At 53.4% G+C, this 27,980-nt stretch overlaps 2 protein-coding genes across 2 annotated transcripts in view; both read left to right on the forward strand.

Moving 5' to 3' along the window:
* Nucleotides 1-4,054, forward strand: part of CACNG4 (calcium voltage-gated channel auxiliary subunit gamma 4) — a 60,015-nt gene extending 55,961 nt beyond the window's left edge. The window contains exon 4 of the mRNA XM_038546811.1: nt 1,255-4,054. Coding sequence (XP_038402739.1) covers nt 1,255-1,793 — 539 coding nt within the window. The 3' untranslated portion in view covers nt 1,794-4,054. The remainder of the gene's footprint in view (nt 1-1,254) is intronic.
* Nucleotides 4,055-15,549: 11,495 nt separating this feature from the next.
* On the forward strand, nt 15,550-27,950 carry CACNG1 (calcium voltage-gated channel auxiliary subunit gamma 1). Its single transcript, XM_038546812.1, has 4 exons — nt 15,550-15,950; nt 26,038-26,112; nt 26,799-26,936; nt 27,215-27,950. Exons 1-4 carry the CDS (start codon nt 15,716-15,718, stop codon nt 27,439-27,441), a joined length of 675 nt encoding a protein of 224 aa, XP_038402740.1. The 5' UTR covers nt 15,550-15,715; the 3' UTR covers nt 27,442-27,950.
* Nucleotides 27,951-27,980: the final 30 nt, after the last annotated feature.

Below are 27,980 nucleotides of genomic sequence, written 5' to 3' on the forward strand. Positions count from 1 at the left end.
TTTAGAAAGATTAAATCAAATAAAGACCGCAACAGGTGGCTGTACCTCACCTCTCAGATTGGCAAAGATCCAGCAGTTTCACGTAACAAACTATAGGCTGTTGAGACATTTTCAACATTTTGTTTGAGACATTTTATGCTCCTATGGAAGGCACTTGGGCAGTAACTCTGAATTCAAAACATGAAACACAACATGGTATCCTGGATGGATCCTGGAACAGAAAAAAGAACACCAGTGGAAACCTCAGTGAAATCCAAGGAAAGCCTGGAGGGTAGTGAGCAGTAACGTAATGGGGGGGTTTCCTGGTTGTGACAAATGTACCCGGTAATGTAAGATGTTCATGGGGGAAACTGGGTAAGGAGGTAGAAAGGAACTCTCTGTACTATCCTCACAACTTTGCAATAAATCTAACATCCTGAAAGCTTATTTTTAGGTTTTTAAATGCACATACCCAATGAGGCAACAGTTTCACATCAAGGAATTCGTCTCGAAGTTGTACTCGTGCATATGTGCAATGGTGTGGACACAGGGATGTCCATGTGTCCGTGACAACTTTGTCATAGCAGAGGGCTGGGAGCTCCCTGAATGTCCACAGCAGACGCTTGGTCAGATGTCCACACGGCAGGTGCCACGTGCACTTAGAAAGACAGACAGGTCCCTGTGTCCTGACATAGGTCTACTAGGTGGACTATTCCATGAAGAAGCAAGGGGATGAAGAGTATTGTGCAAAGAAAAAAAAATAGGGGATCCCTGGGTGGCTCAGCGGTTTAGCAACTGCCTTTGGCGCAGGGTGTGATCCTGGAGTCCTGGGATCGAGTCCCGCATTGGGCTCCCAGCATGGACCCTGCTTCTCCCTCCTCCTGTGTCTCTGCCTCTCTCTCTCTCTCTCTCTCTCTCTCTGTATATCATAAATAAATAAATCTTTAAAAAAAGAAAAAAATAGGTGTGTATGTGTGTGTGAAAGAGAGAAAAAAGGAGGGAAGGAAGGAGAGGGAAGAAGAGGGAGAGAGAGAGACGGGATATAACCATGATATAAAAACAGTAGCCGCCTTCAGGAAGGGAACTGGGTAACAAAGTGCTTGTCTTTTATCTAAACTTTGACTTTATTGCCCATTCCAAACTAATCACTTAAAAGAAAAGTTCACCACCAGAATATATCCAAGGGAGTGTGGCCACCAGCCCCTCCTCTGCTTGTCCAGCTGGGGGCCTAACCTCCGCCTCGCCCCCCCGCCCCCTCTTCTGCTTCTCTTTCAGGCCTCAGTAACATCATCGGCATCATCGTCTACATTTCCAGCAACACGGGTGACCCCAGCGACAAGCGCGATGAAGACAAGAAAAACCATTACAACTACGGTTGGTCTTTTTACTTCGGAGCGCTGTCCTTCATCGTGGCCGAGACCGTGGGTGTCCTGGCGGTAAACATTTACATTGAGAAAAATAAAGAGTTGAGATTTAAGACCAAACGGGAGTTCCTGAAGGCTCCCTCCTCGTCTCCCTACGCCAGGATGCCGAGCTACAGGTACCGGCGACGACGCTCGCGGTCCAGCTCGAGGTCCACCGAGGCCTCTCCGTCGCGGGCAGCGTCTCCGGTGGGCCTGAAGATCACCGGGGCCATCCCCATGGGCGAGCTGTCCATGTACACGCTGTCCAGGGAGCCCCTGAAGGTGACCACCGCCGCCAGCTACAGCCCCGACCAGGAGGCCAGCTTCCTGCAGGTGCATGACTTCTTCCAGCAGGACCTGAAGGAAGGCTTGCACGTCAGCATGCTGAACCGGCGGACGACCCCCGTGTGAGCTGCCCCTTTCTCTTCGCACCGGCCTCTCCCCAGAACAGCCGTTTGGATCCCACAGGAGGGCACCTGACCCTTAAGATGGACCAGCCATGGACTGATGCCAAACCCAACCCCTCCCTGGGTCTCCAGAAAGTGGCAGGGGCTGGGCTGGCTTGGAGGGAAGCCCCGGGAGCCGGGAATGGAAAGCAGAAGGCTGACTTTATCTGCCCCCCAAAAAAGGTGTTGGATGCCCCGGGATTCTGAAATCTCCTGAGGCTGCACGGCCTTGCTCAACCCGGGAAAACAAAATTGAGCCATTATCTCCTCTTGGAAACAAATCTTGCCAGAAGAATGGGCTTTCGGGCCCCCCTCCCCGGCCGGGTGCGGGGCCGCTGGGAGGGCTTCCAGCAGGCGCACGGGAGCCTTGGACGCTGGTCAGCTGCTTCTGACCTGGGGTTTCCGTGTCCGTGAGCCGGGCATCGAGGAAGCCGAAACTTGCCCCCTTCCTGTCCATCTCTCTCTCTCTCTCTCTCTCTCTCTCTCTCTCTGTCTCTGTCTGACAGTGGCCAGTTGTTGAAACAACAGCGATCCTGAGGAGAAAGCCCTGTGGCCAACTGGTGCTTTGGCCTTTGTGCTGTTCTGGGCCCAGCTTCCCTCAACCCGAGGAGACCGAGGCCTGTGGAACAATCCGCAGAGGCGGGGAGGCCTTGGCTGGCCTGGGTGTGAGGCCAAGGCCAGAGTCTGTTGCCGGCATTCCCACCCGCTTTGAGAAGTTTCTGCCTCCCACTGAAAGGGCGGAACATGCTGACGGTATCTGAGAGTCTGGAAGATTCCACGGGTCCGAGGATGGGTGGCCATATGGCCTCTTGCTGTGCCCCTCCCCACCGAGCCGAGGAGCAGCTCGGTCCCTCCTCGGGGAGAGGAAAGGCCAGACCCCCCCCCCACCCCCACTGGTGTTTGGCAACAGGAGCCCGAACTTCTGTACAAGAAAGGAAGACCCGAGGGTGAACAGCGACCAAAAACTCCGAACAAACATCCATTTCCCAAGTGGTCATGAATCATGGTTTATTGCCAGTGAAGGCCAGGAGAGCAAGTGACGGTCATTTCTTCGCCCTAAAAGAGGCAGCAGCAGCCCCCCTCCCCGACTCCTAGGATCGTGATCTGTCTTGCCACCACCCGACGACCAAGGGCTCAGCCGGGGGAGTTGGGACGAGGTGGCCGAGGTGGCCGAGGTGGCCGAGGTGGCCGTGCTCTGCTTCCCCGCCTCCTGGGCCTGAGAGGGACATCTCCGCGCTGGGGATCCTGGGGGCGGTTCCACGGCTGCGGGGCGCAACCATCTCCCCCTCCCTGCACCCTCCCCAAGCAAGCGGAGAACGTGGAAGCCTGTGTGGGTTCCCAAGAAAACCTTTCCAGAACCGGGAGCTCCCCTTCTTTTATATAAAAACACGTGCTTTCTAAAGACAACTCCTTTCTTACTTTTTGAGACTTGGTAATCCCATCTCGAGCGGTCGTCAGGGGTCCCGGTAGCTGTCATACTTAGATGTGACAAGCACATTCTTACCTCAGCCACCTGCTCAGCGACCCCCTGGGGCGGACCCCACCCCTAGGAGTTCAGATCTGGGTCACGGTCATCGCCATCCTCCTCCACACCCCTGCCCCCAAGAGGAGATCTCCGCGGGGACCCCCCCCCCGACCCGACAGCCCCGGAGCACGGGCCAGCTGAGGCGCGGTGTGCTGGGGCCCCTCTGTGCTTGCTCGAAACCCCGTCCTGCCGTCGAGGTTGGCTTCGTGTGGTGGTTGGTCCAAGCATGTGCCGCAGTGAATGCTGGATGTCAGGGCTCGTGGCCTGCGCCACCGCGGGCCACCCCGGCCCGTCCTGCCCCCGCCGCAGCCACACCCCCCCACCCCATCCATGACACTGTCTCACCAGGCTCGAAGGAAGGGGGCAAGATCTGGGAACCCATCGCCCAGCGAGGTCCCCAGGCTCTTCTGTCCCTTCCCGAAGCGACGCAGCCGAGCCCTTTCTTCCACGTCGGTCACCCGCCCGCACCTGCTGCCCTGGACGTCGTCGGAGAAAGCCGTGTTCTAGTGATTCCTACCTCTTGCCCAGTCCCAGGCAGAGAATGTGGGGCCCGCTCTAGGGACCAAGAAAGAGCAGAAAGAAGCAACAAAGGACAGAAGAGCAAGGAGCAGAACCACCTCAGCGCCCCTGGTCTTCGTAGCTTTGCTCCCCCGGCTCCTGGCCGCTCACTCGGCCCTGGTCCCCCCCGCACCCCTCCACCCCCCACCCCCGCTCACCCCCTCTCAGCCAGGCCTGCCTGGGGATGTGGGCGGACTGGCTCCCTGCCACCTGTCAGTCTGAGACCTTGCGTCCTTCGAGGGGGGGGACCCGGTGGCCTGTGCCCGCCCCCTCCCATCCCACCGCCCTCTCCAGCCAGCCCCTGTGTGTTTCGCCAGTTAAGCACCTGTGAATCCTGTACCTACTACTGGTTTTGGGTTGTTAGTTCTGTCTTTTTTTTAATTAAATAAAAACATTTTTAAAATGTTCTCTTCTTGATGTGGGGGGGGATGGGTAGAACTCCCCGCGAGTCTCTGTGGGCACTTGGAGTCCGGGGGACCCAGCGGACCCTTCAGGAGAGGACAGAGGGAGGGCGGATCCTGTGCTGGTCAAGGTGGGTTTCTCTGGCTTTCATCCAGGTCACCAGCCACCTCCCCGGCACCGCCGGCTGGTTCCAGACTGCTGGGTGGTGTCGCCAAGGTGCCTTTGCACAGATGGGCTGGCGGACGGACTGGCCACCCCGGGTGCACTGCGCCCATCTGGGCAGCTGAGCAAGCCAGGCCTGTCTTCAGAGCCTGCAGGGTGGCGGCCAGACAGACGGAACCATAGCCTCGAGGGCCCCAGGCTGCCTGGCTGGGTTTCTAAGGCGTCCAGCCTCCTTTGCCCTCCAAATTCTGAAATAATTAAGAAATAAAGGAGGGTCAAGTACCAAAATGATTGGTACTCGAGACAGGAGAATGGGGCTCCCACCAGAGGCCAAATGGGACCAAGCCACCTAATCTCGGGCACAGCAGCCGGCCACCACTGCCCCCAGCCGCCAAGGAAGAGTGACGTAAGGGTCAGAGAGAGGGACAGGGTGACCCCCCTGATCAGGGCAATGTTGACACCCTGCCACAGGGCCCAGCCGGTCGCAGTGGGCACCCGCTGTAACCCAGCACGTTCACCTGGGCAGGTGGGCACTGGTGGGATGCGTCAGCGCTCCCCTCCGAGGAGGCACGTCGAGGGGATGATCGGTGGCCTCCCCTAGTTTTGCCCAAGCTGCAGTCCAAGGGACTTCTAGATCAATCACACGTTCCCCTGTCTTCCAGGATCAAGACCTCGAGTTTTCCTCCCCGAGGAGGCTTTGCTGCTCCTCCTGGAACCTAGAAGCTCTAAACTCTGAGCCTCAGGACGGCCTTTCTCAGCCTGGTGCCAGCAAAGGGCGGCTGAGTGTGCCCCGTCCCCACTCTGGTGGCTGCAGGAACCACTCCCCGCATGGCTGAACTTCCAGCCCTGGCTTTTGGACCCTTCTTCCCTCCTACCCTGAGATCGGCACATGGGGAAACCCGTGTCCCAGATGCGCTGAGCCACCAGGTACTGGGGCCAGGGGAGTTCAGGCCCCCCCTCCACCGCCAACTGACCCCCTGCCAAGCTCTGGGCCCATGGCTCTGCCAGCCGGAGCCAACGCCACCCATCACGAGCACCATGTGCCAGAACTTCCCCGCTTATTTATTCTTAGCCCTCAGGAACCTCTGGCTGGGCACAAGCTTTGCAGCCATCCTCGTGGAATCCCACAGCAGTCTGAATTTAGTGGGTGGGTTACGGCCTCCTGCGTGGGGCTCAGGTGGTCACGACTTTCTTTCCACTAAAAACTCGGCCACCCGAATTTGCAGTTAGATCCACAAGAACCGACACAAAAGTGGGTGTTCCTCTTCCCTAACCAAAATGCCCCTGTGAGCCCCACTCCGGCCCAGCGGGTCCCCCATTCTTCCCTTCACTCTATCACTTAGAGCAGGACAACAACATGACCAAAATCCCCTAGTCGTAGATTGGATCAAGGCAACAGAAGTCTACCTCTCACTCATGTCAAGTCCACCCAACGGGGCGGCGGGTGGGGGGTTGCTGTGCTCCACACGGTCATCCAGAGGTCAAGGCTCATGCTGCGGAGGCCCGTTCATCTTCAACATAGGCTTCCGACGTTGCCCTGGCATGACGTCCAGCAGGCTGAGGGAGAAGACGGAGGGCAGGTGATCTTGGGAATGGGGGGGGTCTTGTGGGGAGTTTCAATGGACCAGGAAGTTATGACTTTCCCTTCTGCCCGTAGGCCGTTGGCCAGAACTCAGTAACGCAGTCACATCTCTAAGAGCTGGGGAAGATGGGAAATGTAGTCGAGTCTGGGAGGGCGGCGGGGAGGACAGTCAGGGGAACAGCTGGCCGGTCTCGGCTCCCTGGTCTGTGTCCTTCAGTACCTCCCTCTTTTGCCTCCGCCACTGCCAATCTTTCGGGGAGTGCCCACTTGACCCTGACACTTTGTCTGGGACTGCACCCACCTCTGTGTGGCCTGGGCCCTCCTTCAGCTCCAGCGGGACGTCTGGCCTCTTCTCTGCTCCTGATGTCCCATCTGCAAAATGGGCCCATGCTCCCTTCTCCCGAGGTTTGGAGGAACAGGCTGGAGCTTGCACCCTGACCCAAATAAGAACCACAGAATCACTGGACACCATGCCCAGCGGGAGTGATCGGTACTTTAGGAATCATCTCATTTGACGCACTCATCCTAGAAGAGGAAATAAGCCCAAAGAGGCAGAGAGGGATCAAGGAAGAATAAGAAGAAGGAAGGAAATCCTTTTTGAGGATGTTCACAACACCACTGAAAGGGAGACGCCACTAGCCCAGTGGTTCTCAAGCAGGGGTGATTTTCTTCTCCGTGGAGGCTAGGGACGCTCCTGAACATACTACGACGAGCAGGACGGCGCCTTCACCCTACCCCGCTAGGGACGACTTGGCCCAAAATGTCAATAATGCCAAAAATCACGCACTGGCCTGATTTTACAGCGAGAGAGACTAAGGTACTGGCAGGGAAGGTCCCTGGCACAGGATCACATATGAGCTTTTGGTATTTACAAATAGGCTGTGCACATAGTAGGAAAACTTGTTCATTTATGTCCAGGATTTCCTTTCCCTGCAACGCTGATTTTTGCCTTTTTCTTTTTTAAGATTTTATTTATTTATTCATGAGAGACACAGAGAGAGAGGCAGAGACACAGACAGAGGGAGAAGCAGGCTCCATGCAGGCAGCCTGATGGGGGACTCGACCCTGGGACCCCAGGATCATGCCCTGGGCTGAAGGCAGATGTTCAACCGCTGAGCCACCTGGGCGTCCCTGATTTTTGCCTTTTCCTCTTCGCTTCTGAGCCAACAGTTCTGGCGACACATTGGTTGTTGTGGAAGGAGATGGGAAACCAGCCACCTGTCCTGGGCGGGGGTGGGGGTGCCTGGGTTTGGGGGCAAAAGGCTGCCTGAATCCAACCAAACAGACCACCAGAGAACGAGGCCAGAAACTGGCCCAGCCTGAGTTGCTGGGACTGCACAGCTGCGGAGCCCTCCCTGCCCGCACCCACCCGGCAGCTGCAGGGGTGGCCTGGAGCCAGAAAGACTGGGCAAGGCCCCCAGTGACCCTCCTCCAGGGTCAGATGACAAGGTGGTGCTTCCCTCCCAGCGTTATTGGGAGAATAAAGAAAACCGGAACAAAAAAACAGTCGTAAACGCCCCAGCTCAGCAATAGCATCAGGAGTGAGTTTTCAGGAGTGTTTGTTGACTGACAACACACAAGGAGTTTCTCCAGATGGACTGTTCTAGAACAGCCCTTGGAGGTGGTGCTCTGAGAGCCAGGCCTGCGGGGTGCCGTGCCTACTGCATTTTGGTTTGGGAGACACCTGTCATCCAGCCCATCCCACACGATACAGTGCCCCCCGGAGAGCAGGCAAAAGCAGTCCCGACCACTTGCAGGTGCCCTGGGAGCTGGGCTGCACGAAAAGGTCTGGGTCCCCCAGCGTGAGGTTAGCACAGGAGAGGCCTGGGTGGGGGAGGGGGAAGCCGGGGAAGGGAGGCCTCCCCGCAGGGAGCTCAGAGCCAGCACGTGACTTCAGCTCCCTGCACTGGTTCCTAATATAGCACCCCTGGCTGCCCCTCCCTAGGCAGGAGGGGTGGGGTGAGGGGTTGAAGGCAGGAGAGGCACTCAGGGACCTTAGAATCCAAAGGGGAACATGGGGCCCACACACCTGATACAGATATTTTTAAACTTGCAGCTTCCAGCAAAACCCCCGAGACAACTTCAGGAACAGAAGTCTGCCATGGAAGAGGGTTCCAAGTGCTTTTCCCTGTGCTTACAACTGCAGGACGGGACCTACTTCCGACCACTGTCCCCTGATAAGTTTTCTCGGAGAGACGTCGACCCCTGGGGCACCTCCAGGACACACAAATTAAATTGCAAAGAGCTGGGTCCTTTTTTTTTTTTTATTAAAGATTTTATTTATTTATTTATTTATTTATTTATTTATTTATTTATTCATTCATTCATTCATGAGAGACACACAGAGAGAGGCAGAGACACAGGCAGAGGGAGAAGCAGGCTCCATGCAGGGAGCCCAACGCAGGACCCATCCCAGGACCCCGGGATCACGCCCTGAGCCAAAGGCAGAGATGCTCCACCACTGAGCCACCCAGGTGCTCTGCGGTAGGTCTTTCTTAAGACAAATAATGCTATGTTTTCCTAATTCTAAGAGTATTCCCTTTTAACTTTAAAAATCTGAAAAATACGGAGAAATTAAAGAAGACAATGACAGCCAAAATCCCATACCCAAGCCATAAACACAGTTATAACTATGCAGTGCACACGAATGCGTGTCAGGGTGCGGCTTAATACCCTGCCTCTGTTCACAGCTTCTCATCATGGAAATCTTTCCCATACCTTTTTTTTGGGGAGGGGTGTCTTTTAAGATTTGTTTATTTGAGAGAGAGAGAGAGAGCGCTGATATGAAAGTCGGGGAGGGGGAGAGGGAGAGAGAATCTCAAGCAGACTCCCCACTAAATGTGGAACCCGACTGAGGGCTCACAACCCTAAGATCATGACCTGAGCCAAAATCAAAAGTCAGATGCTTAATCCACTGAGCCACCCAGGCACCCCTTCCCTCAAAACCATGATCTTTAATGTCCACATAAAACAGAGGTGCTGCCATTGATTTAACTGGTGTCCTATTGCTGGACGTGACCTATTTGCCCCCTAGATCTTAAATGTTGGCTGAATGGGGCTGAAGCTGGGATTCTCAGGATGCATTTTGTTAAGATCTGGTGAGTTCTCACTATGGACTTCTGGCTCAGTCTTATCCTAGAGGCCGATGAAAAGGTCAGGCTCCTTGTCCACGCCGAAATACACTCAGGATCTTGTCTATACACATACACCTGGGTGTGTGGGCTGGGGGTGGATAACAGCCTCCCCTCCCCAGTGGCTAGGAAGCAGCTTTGTGCCAAGTTTCTCTCGAAAGGCTGGGGCTGCTTCATTCCACCACGCCTCACAGTTAGCTATCCTCAGCCAGGCTAAATGTAATTCCTTCCTCTCTCCGACCGTATGCATTAGTAGTGCCGTGTAACAAATTACCCCAGAACTTAGTGGCATTGAACAACCATTAAATATGGTCATGGATGCTTGATAGAGACAGGATCAGGATGGCATATCTCTGCTCCGCAGTGTCTGGGGCCTAGGCTGGAAGACTCAATGGTTGAGGGCTGGAATCATCTAGAGGTTTATTTGCTCACAGGTCTGGCAGTTGACGCTGACTATTGGCAAACACTCAACTTGCAGCTTTCAGCCTGTCTACACCCGGCTTCTTGTGTGGCCTGAGGTTCCTCACAGCATGGTGGCTGGGTCCAAGTGCCAATGTCTCCAGAGCAAGAGAGAAAGGTGGAAGTCTCAGAAGTCACTTCCATTGCACTTTAAGGGTGAAGACCCACTGGAATTGAAGGAGAGAGGAAATGATCTGCACTCTTGGCAAGGAGTGACAAGGTTCTAGAAGAACATGTGGGCACAGAAATACTTCCGTGGCCATTTTTTGGAAGATGCAATCTCCCGTCCCCTACCACCATCCCTCCGGTACCCTGCCTGCCCTAGGCTTCTTCTCCACCCACCAATCCTCCCTTCTGGCCTCTGTCCCCACTGTGTCCTCTGGAGCTCCCTGCAGCTCCACCTCTGGGGGCACATGAAACCACCCTCCCTTCCAAGGACACCCTCCTCCCTGTCCTCCTGGTGATAGCTGTCCCTTCTGCTGGGGCTCCCTGCCCAGGTTCCCAACATGACATTCCTGACTGCTCAGCCCCATCCTCAGTCCTGAGAGATGTGAGGCTGCAAAGGGAGAAAGGGAATCCAAGGGACCTTAGGGTCCAGAGGAAGACTGGGGCTCATATACCTGACACAGATATTTTTAAACTTGCAACTTCCAACAAAACTGCCAGGACAACCTCAGGAACAGAAGTCTGTGGTCAGAGAAGGTTATGAACTCATGTCCTTGGACTTGTAATAGCAGGAGAGGGAAGTGTGGGGATGCTGATACCTCCAGGCCATTATTCCTCCACCCTCCTGGGAGAAAGCCTTCTCTGAGGTCCTGGGGTAAACCACCCTGAGCCCCCTCTCATCATCATCATCTCTCAAATGCCTTCCTGGCCACTCCTTCACGTTCATCAGAGGCTTCACCTTTGCAGCCCACGTCCTGCCATCATCAATATCCATGGGGCCAACCACCCCAACTCCCTGGTCCCACTCCTTCCTTCTAGCCCAATGACTTTTGTCTCCCACCTGGATCTTGGTAGCACCCCTGTCTGCCCCCCCTCTGCCCCATAATCTTCTGGGACAGTGTCTCCTCTCTGACCACCCCTTCTCTCCCTTACCACCCCCTACCTGTTCTCCAACCTCTCAAGTCCTCCGGGGGCCTTGACTGCTCCATATTCCCCCAATACATTGACCTTCCTGGTAGCAGGGCCATCAAAAATCATCATTTAAACTCATCCTTGCCAATGCCTCCCATTCCCTTGACCTCTTTTCCTTCTTGCTTTTCCCTCCTGGAAAACCCCAACCCTCTTCATCTCACCTTCCATCCTCTCCTGCATCTGAGCTGCAATTGGAGGCCAGAGAAAATCAAGCAAATTGTTAATCAACACGTGTGCCCACAGACAGTGGCCTCCAAGGATGTCCAAGTCCCAATCCCTGGAATCTGCAAAGATGTCACTCTATGTGGCAAAGGGAACTTCACAGATATGATTAAAATGAGGATCTTGAGATGGGGAGCTTTTCCTGGACTGTCTGGGGGGCACCCAGTGTCATCACAAGAGTCCATCTAAGGGAAAGAGGGAAGCAGCAGTCAGAGAAAGAGACATGATGACAGAAGCAGAGGTCAGAGTGGCACCATCTTGGGCTTTGAAGATGGAAGAGCTCCTGGTCCCCTGGACTCAGAGGATGGAATTGGGGGCAGCAAGCCCGACGCAACAGAAGGTCTGAGCTGAACAGTGTAGGGAGGCAGATGAAGTGGTGTAAAGAGGTTGGACCAACTGGTGGCACTGTGCTTTTTTAGAGTATCTTAAGATCAAACGCCCAAGGCCATGGCGCAGCCTAATTAAGGCTGAGCTCAAAATTAGATCAGCATGTTGCCAAGGAAGATTTAGTCAGCACCCTCCCAGGTGGGCTGTAGCCCCAGCTCGGAATGAGGTCCACCTCTGGGAGACGTTTTCTTTCCCCTACTTATGTCTGGTCCTTCTTGGAAAAAGAACAGTCATTTGGGACCATTGAAAACTGGTTCATCGGGCAGCCTGGGTGGCTCAGTGGTTTAGCGCCGTCTTCAGCCCAGGGCGTGATCCCAGAGACCTAGGATCGAGTCCCACGTCGGGCTCCCTGCATGGAGCCTGCTTCTCCCTCTGCCTGTGTCTCTGCCTCTCTCTCTCTCTATGTCTCTCATGAATAAATAAATAAAATCCTAAAAAAAAAAAAAAAAAAAAAAAAGAAAACTGGTTCATCTAGACAAATAAAACACAGACAACTCCCATTTAGCTGATTGGGCCATATCTAAAGATTGTAAAAAATTTTGGCTCTCAGGAGGCTGCTTCCTTTTGAATTTGACCTCAGGGATAATGAAGATGCCCTCCGGGGGTGTCCCTCAGTACCTTGAGGCGAACTAGCCATTGGTCCAAGCTACCATTTCTAATGTCCCTATGGCCTCAAACCACATAGAAAAGTCCTCTGGGGGGCGCCTGAATGGCTCAGTGGTTGAGCATCTGCCTTTGGCTCAGGTCGTGATCCCGGAGTCCTAAGATCAAGCCCTGCATCGGCTTCCCACTGGGAACCTGCTTCTCCTGCTGCCTATGCCTCTGCCTCTCTGTGTGTCTCTCATGAATAAATAAAAAAAATTTTAAAAAGTCCTCTGGATCATCTGGTGGGATAAATTATTTGATTCCGTCCCCTTCTTTTAGTGCATCTGTCCATCCAGCCATCCCTCAGTCATTCAACAAACATCTATGAAGATCCCACCCTGGGCTCCGATCTGGGGGTGTTCTCTGAGGGCACCCAGAAGGAGTAGGTCATATGGCCTCATTGTCTCTACCGTCCAGAGGTTTATCACCCATCAGAGAAAGCTGATCTATCTGTGGCCTGTAAATAATAATAATATCACTAGCCATCCTGGATGACTGCCTACTCTAGTAGCTCAGAACACAAAATACTTAAACTTAAACAACACTTAAACAACAGAAATGTACTTTCTCCTGGTTCTGGAGGCTGGAGGTCTCAGATCAGGGTGCCAGTACGGTTGGGTTCTGGTAAGAGCCCTCTTCCTGGGCTCACCTCACTGAGTCCTCACGTGGCAGGGAAAAAGAACAAGCTTCTGGTATCTCTCCTCTTAAGCACAGGAGTCCTATCACGAGGGGCCCACCCTCATGACCTCATTCTAACCTAATCACCTCCCAGAGACCTCCCCCCCTCCAAACACCATCACATTGGGGTTTGGGCTTCAACATAATTCTGTCCGTAGCCCCTCGCCCAGGCTAAGCTGGTAAACAGCATTATCTGTGATGCTGGCCAGCACCCCAGCCGGCCAGCACTGCCTTTATTTAGAGACGCAGGAGGGCAGCTTAAGGAGGCCCATGACCTGAGGGAATCCCAGAGGGCAGAGAGGGGCTCTGATGCCCAGGTGGCTGCTCCATCCCTGGCAGGCTGGTTCCCACTCCCAGGACGCCCTCCTTCCCCCTGCCCTGGAAAGGGGAGAGCCCACCCAGCAGGTGCAGATGTCTCCCAGCCCTGGCTCCCAGCAAACGCCAGCTTCCACAGAGCCCCTGCCCTGGCCCAGCAAGGTGCTGGAGAGGTGCACAGGGGGTCTGACAATGGCCTCAATGAGCAAAAAAGGTCTGATTGGAGAAATTTTGCAAACAAGGGGTAGGGGGGGTTGGAGGGTAGGGGTAGGGGGTGATCACCTGCAACCCCCTGCAATCTCCATCATGGCAGATTTACACAAAGACGACTTCAAAGGAAGAGGCCAACCGTCTTTAATGCTCTGCTCACTGGGATGGAGCACTCAGGACTCCCCCACCCCAAGAGAGGTCAGAACAGACCTCATTTCCCCAACTTAGGGCACTTAGTTCATAGCTTCTTGTTTTCCTATCAGATTTTCCACCAACTTTCCTCTCTTCATCCCACTGGCATAAAAACACTCAGATTTAACCCTTCCTCTGGGTCTTTGTTTCCCGTGCCAAGGCTTCCGTGCCATGGAAAACTTACAGGGAATAAGTTTGGATGTGTTTCTCTAGTGATGGGAGCCTACGCTGAGGACTTAGAAGGGCAGAGGAAACGGATACTTTTGCTCCCCGTAGCCACAGTAGATCCTGACCTCTCCTCCCAGCTCCAAGCATTGCTTTAGAGTTCGGGCTCTGGGTTCTGAAGCCTGGCTTCACCATCTATCTCCTTGCTGGGTGACCTCGGACAAGTTGCTTCGTGTGTCTGGGCCTCTGTATCCTTACCTGTAAAACGGACGTAATAGTCACACTCACCTCACGGATTGGTATGAAGCTTAAAGGCAATGGTGTGGAGGGAAGCCTCGGTGGTTCAGTGGTTGAGGGGCTCCTTCAGCTCGGGTTGTGTTCCCGGGGTCCCAGGATGGAGTCCCACATCAGGCTTCCTGCAGGGAGCCTGCTTCTCCCTCTGCTTATGTCTCGGCCCCTCTCTCTGTGTCTCTCATGAATAAATAAAATCTTAAAAAAGGGGCGGGGGGGCAATGATGTGGAAAGGTTTACCACAACACGTGATATACAATAGATACACAAGATGCGCGGTTCCTATGATTATCGTTATTATTAACAGTCTGTGACTCCAAGGCTGGACGCCTGAGTGCTTCTCCGCCCACAGGCAGAGTATTTCTGTGAGCTGTGTCAGCCTGAGGCTGGGATTTTGAAGTCAAAACCCTGCCCAGCTCAGGGGTCTATTCTTGGCCACACACTAGCCTCTTGGATAGACCCTAGAAGAGGCAACTGGTCAATTGATAAAGAAGAGATGCAGAGGGGCGCCTGGGTGGCTCAGTCTGTTAAGCATCTTCCTTCGTCTCAGGTCATGATCTCAGGGTCCTGGGATCGAGTCCTACATCAGGCTCCCTGCGTGGAGCCTGCTTCTCCCTCTGCCTATGTCTCTGCTTCTCTCTTTGTGTCTCTCATGAATAAATAAAATCTTAAAAAGAAAGAGAGAGAGAGATGCAGAACCCAGGAGGGATCCAGGGGCTCGAGCCTGGGGTGGGGGACATACGGGCTCGCAGGACTCTCTGGGGGCCATCCCAAACTGTCCTCTGTCCTCTGCTGTGTCCACACACCATCAGCCTCTTCACAGTTCCCTGCCGACCAACCCACTTCTGTTGTTTTTAACTTAAATATATTTATTTTGTAAATGAAAACAGAACTGGCGAAACGTTAATAGAAGTAAAACTCAAACAGTAAAATAAAAACAGAACGACAGTCAGGTCCAGCTAGATTCCTTGTCCTCTCCAAGCTAGTCTTTGATTCGCAAGCATCAGAAAGGTTAGCTAAAGACTTCCTTTCCTTCTGGACCCAGTTGAAGGGGTGGGAGGAGAATTGAAAAGGAAAAAGCATTCCCACGCCAGGCACAGTGCTGGGTAATGCCAGGCCCAGGAACCACCAGGAATCTTCCCGCAGTTTAGGGTTGTGCTAGGACTTGAGGCTAAAGCCAGGGAGGTGGGCCCCTGGTGGTTCTGGTGGAGGAGCCCCAAGATGTCCCCACGCAGGCTCCTGCATTCCCCAGACCCCCAGGACAAGGACCCACTCACACCCCTTTGCACTGGTGACCGGCCTGCCCAGTGTGGGAGCTGGGCTGTGGTACCTGTGTCCCGCAGGGTCCCCTGCCGTCACCCAGCTGTATCGCCTCCTCCTGCAGCCCAGAGCAAGCACATTCCCACACATCTAGTATCCCTGTGGCCTATCCCTCACTGCCTCCAACTCAGGTATCCTGAGCTGCTAATCGTGGAGATCCCAAGTCACCATCTAGAGCCTTCTCTCCCTGCCCCTCCTTGAGGTATTTTAGGTCTCAGGAGGGAAAGAAAGTCCTGAAACCCGAGGAGAAGCTATCCTCGGTGACACGCCTGGGATGTGCATTAATAGAAGCCTCCCTCAGGCCCCTGACACGTCTGGGCAGCTGCTCAGCCCCGTCTGGTGTCCCTCAGCCCCGAGGCCAGCCCACTCTGGCTCAGCCGGACGCACTAAACTTAGCTTCCACCCCCAGCTCGATAATCACCGCCACCTCCCCAGCCTGGCTGCCACCTGCGCGGGACACACTGCCACCAGACTGTGCCCAGGGCACCCACTCCTCCGCCACCACCATGTCCCAGACCAAAGCGCCGAAGGTCCGCGCGACCCTCTTCTGCATCCTGGTGGGCATCGTGCTGGCCTTGGTGGCCGTGGTGACCGACCACTGGGCCGTGCTGAGCCCCGAGGTGAAGCACCACAATGCCACCTGCGAGGCGGCCCACTTCGGCCTCTGGCGGATTTGCACCAAGCGCATTGTCATGACTGACAGCAAGGACAAGACGTGCGGACCCATCACCCTGCCTGGGGGTAACGTACCCACCCTCTGACCCCATCCCTGCCTCCTGCCCTGCTTCCTGCCCCTGGAAAAGGTGCCGCTGGGAAAGAGGGCAGGTTTCCCTGCCTCAGAGCAGAGATCGTGCCCAGCCTCGGTGCCCAGGGAAGAGGATCCGAACGGCCTCTGTCCTACTGGCCAGGGCCGCTTGTAAAGCCAGGGCGCCTGTCCCTCTTTCTGTCCCGCAGAGGCTCCCGGCCTTCACCCTGAGCAGGGGGCTACCCACCTGGGCCTAACAGGCCTGAGGCCCTGGCCCCCGCAGTGGCCACCCTTCTGGGTGACCCCGCTTTCCTTTCTCCCTGCACAGACAGGTTCAGTGGCCCTAAGTCCTCAGGCTGCAGGGACATGTGCGGCTGGCACGGTCACTCCCCAGGGTCAGCCACCAGATTTGCACAGCATAGCGCAAAATGAAAACGCAGGGCTCTTTGTGAATATTTTTAAGGATTTCGAGATGGTAACAGTGACGCACGGAGCCGAGTGTGGGTCCCTTCTGTGTGCAGGGCCTTGGTTGACCGCAGAAGCCACACATCTGTAAAGCAGGGCCCGGTCGTAGACGAGCCTCCCGCCTTTTGTCAGAACTGTCACACCTGCACATCCTCTCTTAGCTCAGACCCCTCGGAGCTGGGATGCGTGTCCTCCTGCTCTGATTTCAGTGCGTTCCCCAATTTTCCTACCCTGTGACCGAACCGCACATCCGAGGTGAGCTCCTCGTGAAGGATCAGGGTGGTATTAGGGTGACCAGTCTATGCTACAAATGCGGAGCCCTCCACACTCATAGCGAACAGAGCACACGCTGGGGAAAGAGCCCTGCGTGGAGAACCAGAGGACTGGGCTCTGCGTGCATTGCCCACGACACTCCAATGACTCTGGGGTCCACCATGCCCATTGCGGCCTCTGCTTCCCCCTGTAAAATACAGTGTTCGGGCTCTGCAAAGCCCCTTTCAGCCTTTACAAATGGCACCGTAAGGTGACAGTGGGCCAAGGCGAGTACAGGGACCCACCTGCCTTGCAGAATTATTCCCTCTGTTATCAGACTGGGTGTTCCTTGAACCCAGTTCCTTGAACTTTCAAGGAAGTCAGGGCTAAGTCCCCAGAGATCTTGCAGTCTGTGCATGGGACAAAGGAGCCCAAACCCCATTCCTCTACTTCTCCTTTTCCTCCTCTTTTCCCTCCTGCTGGCTCTAGAAAACCCCTGCCTCGCTCATTCCCCCTGGACACACAGAAGACTCGTAAATACCCAGCTGTCTTAGAAACACTGCGTCCCCGGGCCGAGGGCTTTAACAGACGTGGACATGTGCTTGAAGGGTATCACGTAGCTCACATGTCCGCGCTCCTTCAGCCCCGGCCCAGCACAGCCGTAAACAGATGCATCATCCAGCCAATTCCCATGGGTGGGGCAGGGCAGGGGGAGGCAGATTCTCCACGGACCACGCATGGGAGTGCCCTGCCATGGTCCCGTCCACCTGTCCTCAGAGGCACCCACCTTTTAAAGTCTGCTGAGTTTATAGAGCAGATGAGCAAGGAGGCGAGGCAAGTCCATACAAGGAAGGGACAAACTAGCAAGAGGTTAGCTGCACAGGCCCGACAGGCATGGTTTGGTCCTGACCCTGACCAGAGTCTATCTCTACGCCTTCTTGCCCCGCTCCAGAGTGAATCATACCTCCCACGCTTGTGAGCCCAGCCCTACCCTTGACAAGCTTCTGAAGTATGTGCCAGCAATCTCCCCTCTCCTTTCTCTGCAGATGGACACCTTCCCCACCCACCTTTCCTGTGCTCTGTGGGGTTACTTTTTTCTAGAGGGAGGAAGAGAGTGCATACATGTTCTCTCGCTTATTATTAATAGCAGTAATAGGGACCGCAAACACAAATCTGCCAAATATTGTTTTCAGTGCCTCCCATCTTTTAACTTTGAATGACATCAGAAGAAATGGCAGGGTAAGAATCCCCCTAAATGTCTTCTCCATAAAGACAATGAGAACTCTAGCAAAACACGGTCAGAACAAACCTTTTCAGAACCCTGGACACTAACGAATCTTGCAGCAATCCAGTGAGTGCTTATTCAAGAAAAACAGGTGAATCTGAGTCAGAATGGTGAGTTTTGTGGTGCTTTAACTTGCTCTATTTCTGTTCCCCACTCCCCAAGTCTATTAGAGCCTTGAAAACCAATAGCCTGCAAACAGTGTAAATTTAGCCCCCAAAGGGGACAGATGGGGCTGGATCTCATTCAAAGCCTCATTCCCAGAGAACTGTCATTATTTGATCTGCCTGGTGGTTCCCTGGAAGTCCCCACTTGTAAGGTTGTCTTTATTTGACCTGATGCTGAGCTCACTCAGTGGAAACAGTCTTTTTCTCAGGGGGCATTTGGCAAAAACAATTAGAAGCAAATGTTTAATAGCATAATTTCCTGAGGCAGTAGACAACAGTTAGGGCAAACAATAGGCTACCAAAACAGCTAGAGAGTTAGATGTCCATAGGTGGCTTGGAAGAGCTCCAACAAGGATGCCTGGGTGGTTCAGTGGTTGAGCATCTGCCTTCGGCTCAGGGTGTGATCCCAGGATCCTGGGATCAAGTCCCTCATTGGGCTCCCTAGGGGGAGCCTGCTTCACCCTCTCTCTGTGTCTCTGCCTCTCACTGGGTGTCTCTCATGAATAAATAAATAAAATCTTTGAAAAAGAAAAGAAAAGCTCCAACATATTCCTGAGAATTTGGAAGGCCATGTGCATGCACAGCGCTGTATGGTGCACAGGAAAGCCCAAGAAGGCCCTAAGCTCTCACCTCAGGCTGATCTTGAGGCTGTGGGAAAGCAGAAAGCGGCGGCTAAGGCAGAAATGTGGGCTGCTTGGCGGAGTACTTAGCTCTCTGCTTAGCACAGAGCCCCTCAGTAAAGACTAGGAGGTGTATTAGTCCAAGCATTTTACAAAATGTGAGCTGATTACCAAACTAACTGAGCAGAGTTCAGAGGTCACACATAACAAAGAAAACAGACTTTGCAAAATTAATTAGGTCACTAAACAAACCATAATAAACAGTGAGCAAATCCTAGGGAAGGGTGAGACTCTGATTTCCAGAGTTGCTCATTATATTGTTTAAGTATTTCAGCTTTAAATTTAAATTTTAAGTTGAAAAAAATCACAAGACATGTAAAGAGGTAAAACAGTATGGCCCATAAATAAGGAGGATAAAGCCAGTCCATAGATCCTTAAGGAAACCAGATATTGGTCTCAAAGACTATAAATCAGCTATTTTATTTTTTTTAAGATTTGATTTATTTATTCATGAGAGACACACACGCGCACACACACACACACAGAGACAGGCTGAGGGAGAAGCAGTCTCCATGCAGGGAGCCTGACGTGGGACTCGATCCCGGGTCTCCAGGATCACGCCCTGGGCTGAAGGCGGTGCTAAACCAGGCTGCCCTAAATCAGCTATTTTAGATACACTCAAATAACTAGAAAAAAAAAAAAAGTCTAAACAACTAAAGATGAGAATGATGTCTCATGAAATACAAATTATCAATGAAGAGATAGAATTTATTGTAAAAGGACCTAATAGTGTGAGTTCAAGACCCATGTTGCACTCTGCACTGGGCATGGAACCCAGTTGGGGTGTCTGGGTGGTGCAGTTGGTTAAGTGTCCGACTCTTGGTTTTGGCTCAGGTAGTAATCTCAGGGTCATGAGATCAAGCCCCACTTCAGGCTCTGCACTCAGTGCAGAATCTGCTTGAGATTCTCTCTTCCTCTCCCTCTGCCCCTCTTGCTCATGCTCTCTCTCTCTCTCTTAAATAAATAAACAAATCTTTAAAAAGAAAACATACACACACACACAAAAGAAAATAAAGTGCCTAAGAGAAATCCTGGAGTTGAGCACTATAATAATTGAAATGGAAAACTCACTAGAAGGATTAAATAGCAGATCTGTGCAGGTGCAAAAAATAATAATAATAAGTGAACTTGAAGATAGATCAATTGAGATTAACTAATGTGAGGAATAGACAGAAAAAAAAAAGAAGAAGAAAAGAACAGAGCCTCAGAGACCTGTGAGATAATATCAAATGCACTAATATACACATAATGGTGGTCCCAGAAGGACAAGAGAGAGAAAGGAGCAGGAAGCAGCAAAGCAGAAAAATAATGGCTGAAAAGTTTCCAAAAATTTTAAAAGATTGTATTTATTTATTCATGAGAGATGCAGAGAGAGAAGCAGAGACATAGGCAGAGGGAGAAGCAGGCTCCTCAAGGGGAGCCCAGTGAGGAATCAATCCTGGGACTCTGGGACCACACCCTGAGCCAAAAGCAGATACTCAACCACTGAGCCATCCAGGCATCTCAAGTTTCCAAATTTGATGAAAAATATTAATCTTAAAATTTATAGAGCTTAATGAATCCTAGTAGGACAAATCCACACCTAGACATATCATAATCAGAACTGTTAAAAGATAAAGACACAAAACCTTGGAAGCAGCAAGAAATGACTCACCACATACAATAGACCTTAGTAAGGTAAGATTTATAGCTGATACTTTTCCCAGAAACCATGGAGGCCAGAAGGCAGTGGGATGACAAACAGAAATATATATACACTCATCTAATCCTCACAAAATCCTCTACAGGATCCATACTATTACCATCATCCCATCTTACAGATAAAGAAAATGAGGCACAGAGAAGTTGGGTAACTTGACCGAGGTCAACACAATTACCATGGCAGACCAGCTAGGGCTCATACCCCTAAAATCCACCTTCTTGGTTGCTGCATTATATTACTTTACAACAAGCCAGTGGGGAGGCTGTCATTCTTTAGGTGGTTCTCGTTCTACATGTGGGAAAACTGATGCTCAGAGCGGCCTTCCCAAGCTAACCTTCTCACAAGTAGAGGTTCAACACCCAAGTCTCAAATCCAGAGCTCCTTTCCTCACCAGCCCACTCCCATATGATACCCCACTCCCACTGCACATACAAACACAATTCCTCAAAGCTGCTGATCCAGGCAAACACATAAGAGGCCAACTTTTGGCAGGCCATGCTTTAGAAGCTCAGCCGGGGGCTGGTTCAATAGAGGAGACTTTTTAAGTTCCTATTTGGCCTTAGAGCGTTGGAGGCTCTAAGGACATAAACTGTCTAATCTGGTTTTCCCTACTGACCCAAAGGGTTTTAGAAGGACTGTCATGCAAAGATTAACATCTAAGGTCAATTCCAATGCCTTCAGAATGAGAGAAGGGTCTTCCCCCACTGTCAGGAGACGCTGTCTGTCTGAAAGCCCAAGTGAATCACCCCAGAGGGATGATTCATCATTCCCTGCCCGTGGGTTGGGTGGAATGTTGTTTCTCTCAGGCGCTGTCTCTCCAGGCTAAGGCAGCAGACTGCCCCAATACCCCATTTCCCTTATGGCCCATCCTCTCTCCCAGTACCTGGTGCAGGAACTGGAGCCATATGGAAGAACATCGTGTTATGGAGCCCAAGAATTTCAGGGGCTCCCTTTCCCATCCACATGAACCCATGCTAGAGACCCAGCTCAGACTTTTCCCCCATATAACAGCAATGATCTGACCCTCTGGGATTGGGTCCTGGGGACTTTTGCAACCCATTTGATAGAAGTCCTCAATCAGAGCGGTGGGGGGAGACAGAGCACAGAGAAACCACTGTCGAGGCATCAAGAACTTTTTTACAAAAAGGGTGAAGACAGCCCTGGCATTGATGCAAGTAACAAGTAAGTGAAATATTTTTTCCGACCCCTAAGTAGTTAGTTCCCTTGGTTTTGTGTAAATCAACAAGGTATTTTTTTAAATATATTAAAGTCTGCATCCCCCAGCACTGGGTACACTGATACATTCTCAGTGATAACCCAGAAGCATCCCCTAATCATATAAATTATCCCAACTATCAGAGAAAACCTGCATTAACTCAAGTTCAGGTTGTAGTTAAATGTGTCTCCTGTTATAATTCTTTGAAATTGGCACCGTTAGATTAGTTAAACAGCTTAACAATAACCCACAACCCTCGGACCAACTTCGTTAGATATAGTTCTGTGCAGGCATTCCCTGAATCCGAATACTTGGTTAGCCATGATACCCAACCCCAGGCCAGCTCAATAGCTGAGTTCACCAAATTATTTTTAAAGTTTTATTTTTATTTATGAGAAAGAGAGAGAGAGAGAGCAGAGTGGAGGGGCAGAGGGAGAGGGAGAGAGAGTTTTAAGCAGACTCCTTGCTGAGTGCAGAGCTTGATGCGGGGCTCATCTCACAACCCCAAGATCATGACCTGAGCTGAAACCAAGAGTTGCATGCTCAACCGACATGATCCACCCGGGCACCCCCAAGTTCACTATATTTTTAAGGAACAACCCACTGAGTCTTAGGACTGTTCATGACAGACATTTCTGAAATATAGAAAAATAGAAATACAAATATTAGAGTCACCGTGAGCCATTCACAGAGACAAAGGAGGCTGGAGGAACTTCAGACTTCCTAATAATTGGTCCCAGGTCATCACCCTGACATTGGTATCTCCACTGACTTGATTCAAAGCACAGATTTGGCTCGAAACACAGTAAGCAACCAATCTGGGTGGTTTTGGTGTGTATAATGCCAGCCCCCCATGAAATTTGCAGGAGTAGGATCAACGTCCTGCTGCTTCTGCCCAGTGAAGGGGCTATAATCCATCAAGACTAAGCCATAAGCCCTGAGCTTTGTGCAGTTGTGATGGAAGCCAGGGAAGAGGCAACGGAAGGACTTCAGAAAGGCAGAGGCAGGAAGACTCAGAATCTGCACAGCTGTCACAGAGCTGTCACTGCCTCTCTCCTCCAAGCCCCTCACCCGTGACTAAGTGGTCCACACAGAGCCCAACTCGGATGTCCTTCCTTTTTAAGTTGCTCTTGATGCTCTGTTTACCCAGAATCCCTCAGACAAAGAAGCAGAAGCAGGGTCTGCCCACCTGAGCAGGACCCTGGGCAACTCTTGAGTGACACGGGCAGATGCCCAGCTTGATTCTTCCTGAATGAGCGTCTTGTTGGTGCCGGATGTGTCCGGAATGACGGCTGGGTCTGACATGCTGCTGGGGTCATCAGGGACCACAAAGGGGCTTATCGTCTTCCAGAGGGGCTCATGCGGCCCTGCAGCAGATGTTACTCTTGCAGGGCAGAAGACTCCGGCCTTCCTCACGTTTAAGAGAGGGGAGAGGGGGCACCTGGGTGGCTCAGTGGTTGAGCGTCTGCCTTTGGCTCAGGCTGTGATCCCAGGGTCTTGGGATCCAGTCCCCTATGGGGCTCCCTGCAGGGAGCCTGCTTCTCCCTCCGCCTGTGTCTTGCCTCTCTCTCTCCCTGTCTCTCATGAATAAGTAAATAAAATCTTTTTTTTAAAGATTTATTTATTTATTTATTTATTTATTTATTTATTTATTTATTTATGATAGACATAGAGAGAGAGAGAGAGAGGCAGAGACACGGGCAGAGGGAGAAGCAGGCTCCATGCAGGGAGCCCAACGCAGGACTCGATCCCGAGACTCCAGGATCGCACCCTGGACTGAAGGCAGGCGCTAAACCGCTGAGCCACCCAGGGATCCCCAAGTAAATAAAATCTTAAAAAATAAAAATAAAAAGAGAGGGCGGGGGGGACGGGGTTGGCCCATCCATTCTCAAGCCCAAGGTTCAGCTACGTCAGGGAAAAGCTGAGACTTCCAGATGTGCTGTGTGGGAGCCACCCCCACCCTCCTGGGGACCCCCCCATCCCACACATGTGACATCATTCAACAGGGGAGGACAGGAGGTAGAGACAGTGTGCCGGGGCTGCTGAAGGGGAAATTCTCCCCCGGGAAACCCCCAGGCCGGCTTCCCCAGACACGCAGCCTCCCGCTAGGGCCTGAGCACGGGCTTACGCAGGCGGCGGTGTGTCCGGGTGGGGGGGAGCGTGCTGTGCCGTCCATCTGGCGGGGGCTGACAGCACCCCCCAAGGCCACAAGAGAGGCTCAGCAGCCCGAGCTGCCAAAGCGCTGCGCTGCGGCCGGGCTCTGGTGGGCCTTGGTCTGGCCGCCCTCGGCTCCAAAGGCTTTTACCTCGCGGACCGCGTGGTCAGGGGGCAGCTGACCGTGAAATACGCTTGAATCCGGTCAATTCTCTTCAGAGGGTTTTCAATGATCACCGAAATTGGCCCTTAAAGAATGAAACAGAAATGCTCCTTTGTCCAGAGGGAGACACACACGGAGACTTGTGGCCCAGCACGAGCCACTCGGAAGCAGTGATTCAAGAGAATCTGGAGCTAAAAAAAAAAAAAAAAAATTATCTGGAGCTAATAATCTAACCAACAGAAGAGGGTTGCATTAGGCTCTAAAATAGCGCCGGAAGCTGTGAGGAAAAAAAAAGAGCAGCATTAATTCTGACATCACCCCGGCAGTCAGACACCCCAGGTAACTCTGCTCAAAAGGAAAGTGATTTAAATATAGAAGCTCAAAGAGAAAGCTGTTTACCTCTCAGAACACTTACTGTGGCTAAACCAGGCTCGGCTCCAGGGGTCACTTCCTTCCTCCCCCTCGGGAGCAGCAGCAACCCAGCAACCCTGACCTTGGGGGAGGGGGACAGGGTTGGGGGGGGGAGGCCATAGGCTAAGCGGCAATAAGATGATTTAGGTCAGAGGGAAGAAGGCCTGCAACCCCACGAAAGCTGTGACTCTGGCACCGCCTCAGGTGCATTTCCTAAAGAAACCAGGCACCAATAATCGTGATAATCTCAACAGAGCCTGAAAGTGAAGAAATGAATGTGCAAACTAGACGCCATCTGAACTAGGAGTGGAGAGTCGTGGGCCCGCCCAGGGGAAAAAGAAATCGATGGAGGGCCTTGCACAAATAAAAAGCAGCCTAATTTAATTTTTTTTTTTTTAAGAAACGCAAAATAGCATGATTTTTAAAAACCATTCACCTACTTCCTAAAAATGGAGTAAACAATATCAAACTGTATTCATTAAGCAATAAGGATATCCTTTGGGTTTTTTTGAGGGGGGAGGTTTAAGGATATCCTTTGATTTTGAAGTATGTCAAGTGACAAGAGAAATTTTAAGGAGAAAAATGGAAGAGAAATTATGCCTGAAATTGTGTTTAAAACCCGCATGAATTTCTTTGTTCTGAGTCCTTCCTCTGCCCTGCCCCTCCGGCCCCCCCCAAAAAAACCAGATTTTTGGTCCTGCCACTCACAGATCTTCTACGGCTTCTCTGACACTAATCAGATAGAACAATTGGCTAGGCAGGAAAGGTTTTGTCTGGGCCGTCTCTATGGCCACAGGGGTCAAAGGTCTGATAAAATGACACATGGTCACAATTGGCTCTTGAATGGAAGCACTCCTCCCTGCACCCAAAAGTATCCATTTGGCCCACTCAGTAAAGCTCTTTGTGGGGGCATTTAAGGGACCTGGAGCAGGGCTTCCCAAACTGGGTGAGCATCAGAATCTTCTGGAAAGCCTTTGAAAAACATCACGGGCTTCCGGGTCACACCCAGTGCATCAGGACGGGCCTAGATTTTGGTTTGACCAGGCTTTCTCATCCTCAGCCCTACTGACATAGTGGGGCCAGTCAATTCTATGTTGTACAGGGCTGGTCTGTCGTTGTAGGATGTTAGCAGTATTCCTGGCCTCTGTCCACTACGTGCTAGTAGTGACACCAAAACTGTCTCCAGACACTGCCCACCATCTCCTGGTGGGGGGGGGGGGGGGGGCGGGCAGAATAAGCTCCAAACGGTGAGAAGCACCATTTGGCCCTTTGTTAGTGGTGTTCCCTACACCCTGTGACAAACGAGTTGCTGAGCCTCAGTTATCCCATCTACCTAATGGGCTCAGAACCCAGAGCACTATGTGCCCTCTCGACTGAGTCAGCCTTTGCTTCCTGGCCTCTTATGAAACCCCCTTCTCCTACTGAAATGTTGGTCTAAGGGTCAGAGAAAGAGGTTTGTTTCAGCCCAGATTCCGGGTTTAGGAGAATGAGGGCAGGTCCAGTGGGATCACACCCACCGCCTTTGGGTGGAGCTTCTGCTGGGGCTGCAGGCCCTTTGGCTCAACTCATAGGCTGTCTCCCCCCTTTGCAGAGAAAAACTGTTCCTACTTCAGGCATTTTAACCCTGGCGAGACCTCGGAGATCTTCGAAGTCACTACTCAGAAAGGTGAGCTGGTGGGGGAAGCAGGGAGGGTCAGGAAGAGTGACTTCTGTGAAGGCTGCTGAGCCAGAGAATCGTTTGGCACAAACCATTGCGATGAAAAGCAGCTCGGCGCCCCGAGACCACAGCCCTGGGTGGCCAGCCATCCCGAGGCCTTGAGGGAGCTTGTGGGGAGGCCTTTCCCGGCCCGGCAGGGCCCCCAACTGTAGAAGGACTAGTCTCCATGCCAGTGCACACACGAGCACGCTCTCTCCGGCAATGTGCACAGTGGTGCATGCACACACACGATCACCCACGGGGCCCTGCAACAAGCCACCCTGCAGCGGTCACACGCCAGTGCACACGAGCACACTCTCCCTGGCAATCTTCGGTGCATGCACACTCAGCCCTGCAACAAGCCACCCTGCAGCGGCTGCTTGACGACCCAGGACAGACCACCCTCACGGCGAGCCCGCCCTCTGCCCCGTGGCTCGCAGGAAGCTTTCCGCTCCAGAAAGGTCTGCGGCCCGGCCCGGGGAAGGAGCCCGCAGCTCAGGACCCCCACCCCCGGGGAGCGGGAAGGGGGTCCGGGTGCCATCGCGGTCCGCCTTCCCCGCTGCGTGGCTCCGAGTGCGGGGTTCGTCGCGGCCCTCCGCGTGCTCCCCAGGGCCGGGGCACAGGCTGAGCCGCCGCCGCGCCTGCCCGTCCCGCAGAGTACAGCATCTCGGCCGCCGCCATCGCCGTCTTCAGCCTCGGCTTCATCATCATGGGGACCACGTGCGCGCTGCTGTCCTGCGGGAGGAAGCGGGACTACCTGCTGCGGCCCGCGTCCATGTTCTACGCGTTCGCAGGTGGGGGGGGGGGGGGGCTGGGGCGGGGCTGTGCACCTGGCGCGGGGCGGGCGGGGGTGCGGGGCGTGGGGCGGGCAGGGGCGCGGGGCGCGGGGGGTGCAGAGGCGGGGCGGGCAGGGGCGCGGGGTGCGGGGCGCAGGGCGGGCAGGGGCGCGGGGTGCGGGGCGAGCAGGGGCGGGACGCGAAGGGGCGCAGGGGCGGGGGCCGGGCAGGGGCGCGGGGGCGGGGGCCGGGCCGGGGCGCCCCCTCCGCAGCTCCCTGAGGGGCGTGGCCCGCAGGCCTGTGCATCTTCGTGTCGGTGGAGGTCACGCGGCAGTCGGTGAAGCGCATGATCGACAGCGAGCACACGGCGTGGATCGACTACTACTACTCCTGGTCCTTCGCCTGCGCCTGCGCCGCCTTCGTCCTCCTCTTCCTCGGCGGCCTCGCCCTCCTGCTCTTCTCGCTGCCTCGGATGCCCCAGAACCCCTGGGAGTCCTGCATGGACGCCGAGCCCGAGCACTAGCCCTCCCGGAGCCCCAGCCGCCCCCGGGGCTTTGCCCTCAGGAAGCCGGGCCTGGCCCAGAACGTTCTAGAGAGGAGGCGGGGCCTGCCCCTCCCCCGCGCCCACCAGCCCACCACAGCCGCTGCCGCTCCCCTCTCTGAGCCCTGCTCTGGGCCGTGACAGGCCTCCCTGGCAATCCAGCAAGTGGACGTGATGCACACCTGACGCCGGGCGGGCGCAGTGGGGCCAGCAGGTGCACAGGTGATTGGTGAGGACCGACCTTCCCCTGGAGCTCCAGGCCGGCCCTCACTGAGCCTGTCTCTGATAAGCTGGGTCCAGTTGTCCTCTGTTAGCCCTCTAGGGACACCCTGTGCTCCTTCACCAGTTCTGGGTGTTGCCTGTGTAAATAGCCAACCCCTCCCTCCTTCTCTGGGACAAGATACACCCTTTCCTTGGTTTCCAAGACACCTGAGGAGCATTTTTTAACTGGGTACAATCTGTGTTTGAAATAAAAGCTCTTTGAAAACCTACTTTTTCCTTGAGCCTTGCATAGAAATTGC

Source organism: Canis lupus, chromosome 9 (genome assembly GCF_011100685.1).
Source record: "Canis lupus familiaris isolate Mischka breed German Shepherd chromosome 9, alternate assembly UU_Cfam_GSD_1.0, whole genome shotgun sequence".
Classification (NCBI taxonomy): Eukaryota; Metazoa; Chordata; class Mammalia; order Carnivora; family Canidae; genus Canis; species Canis lupus.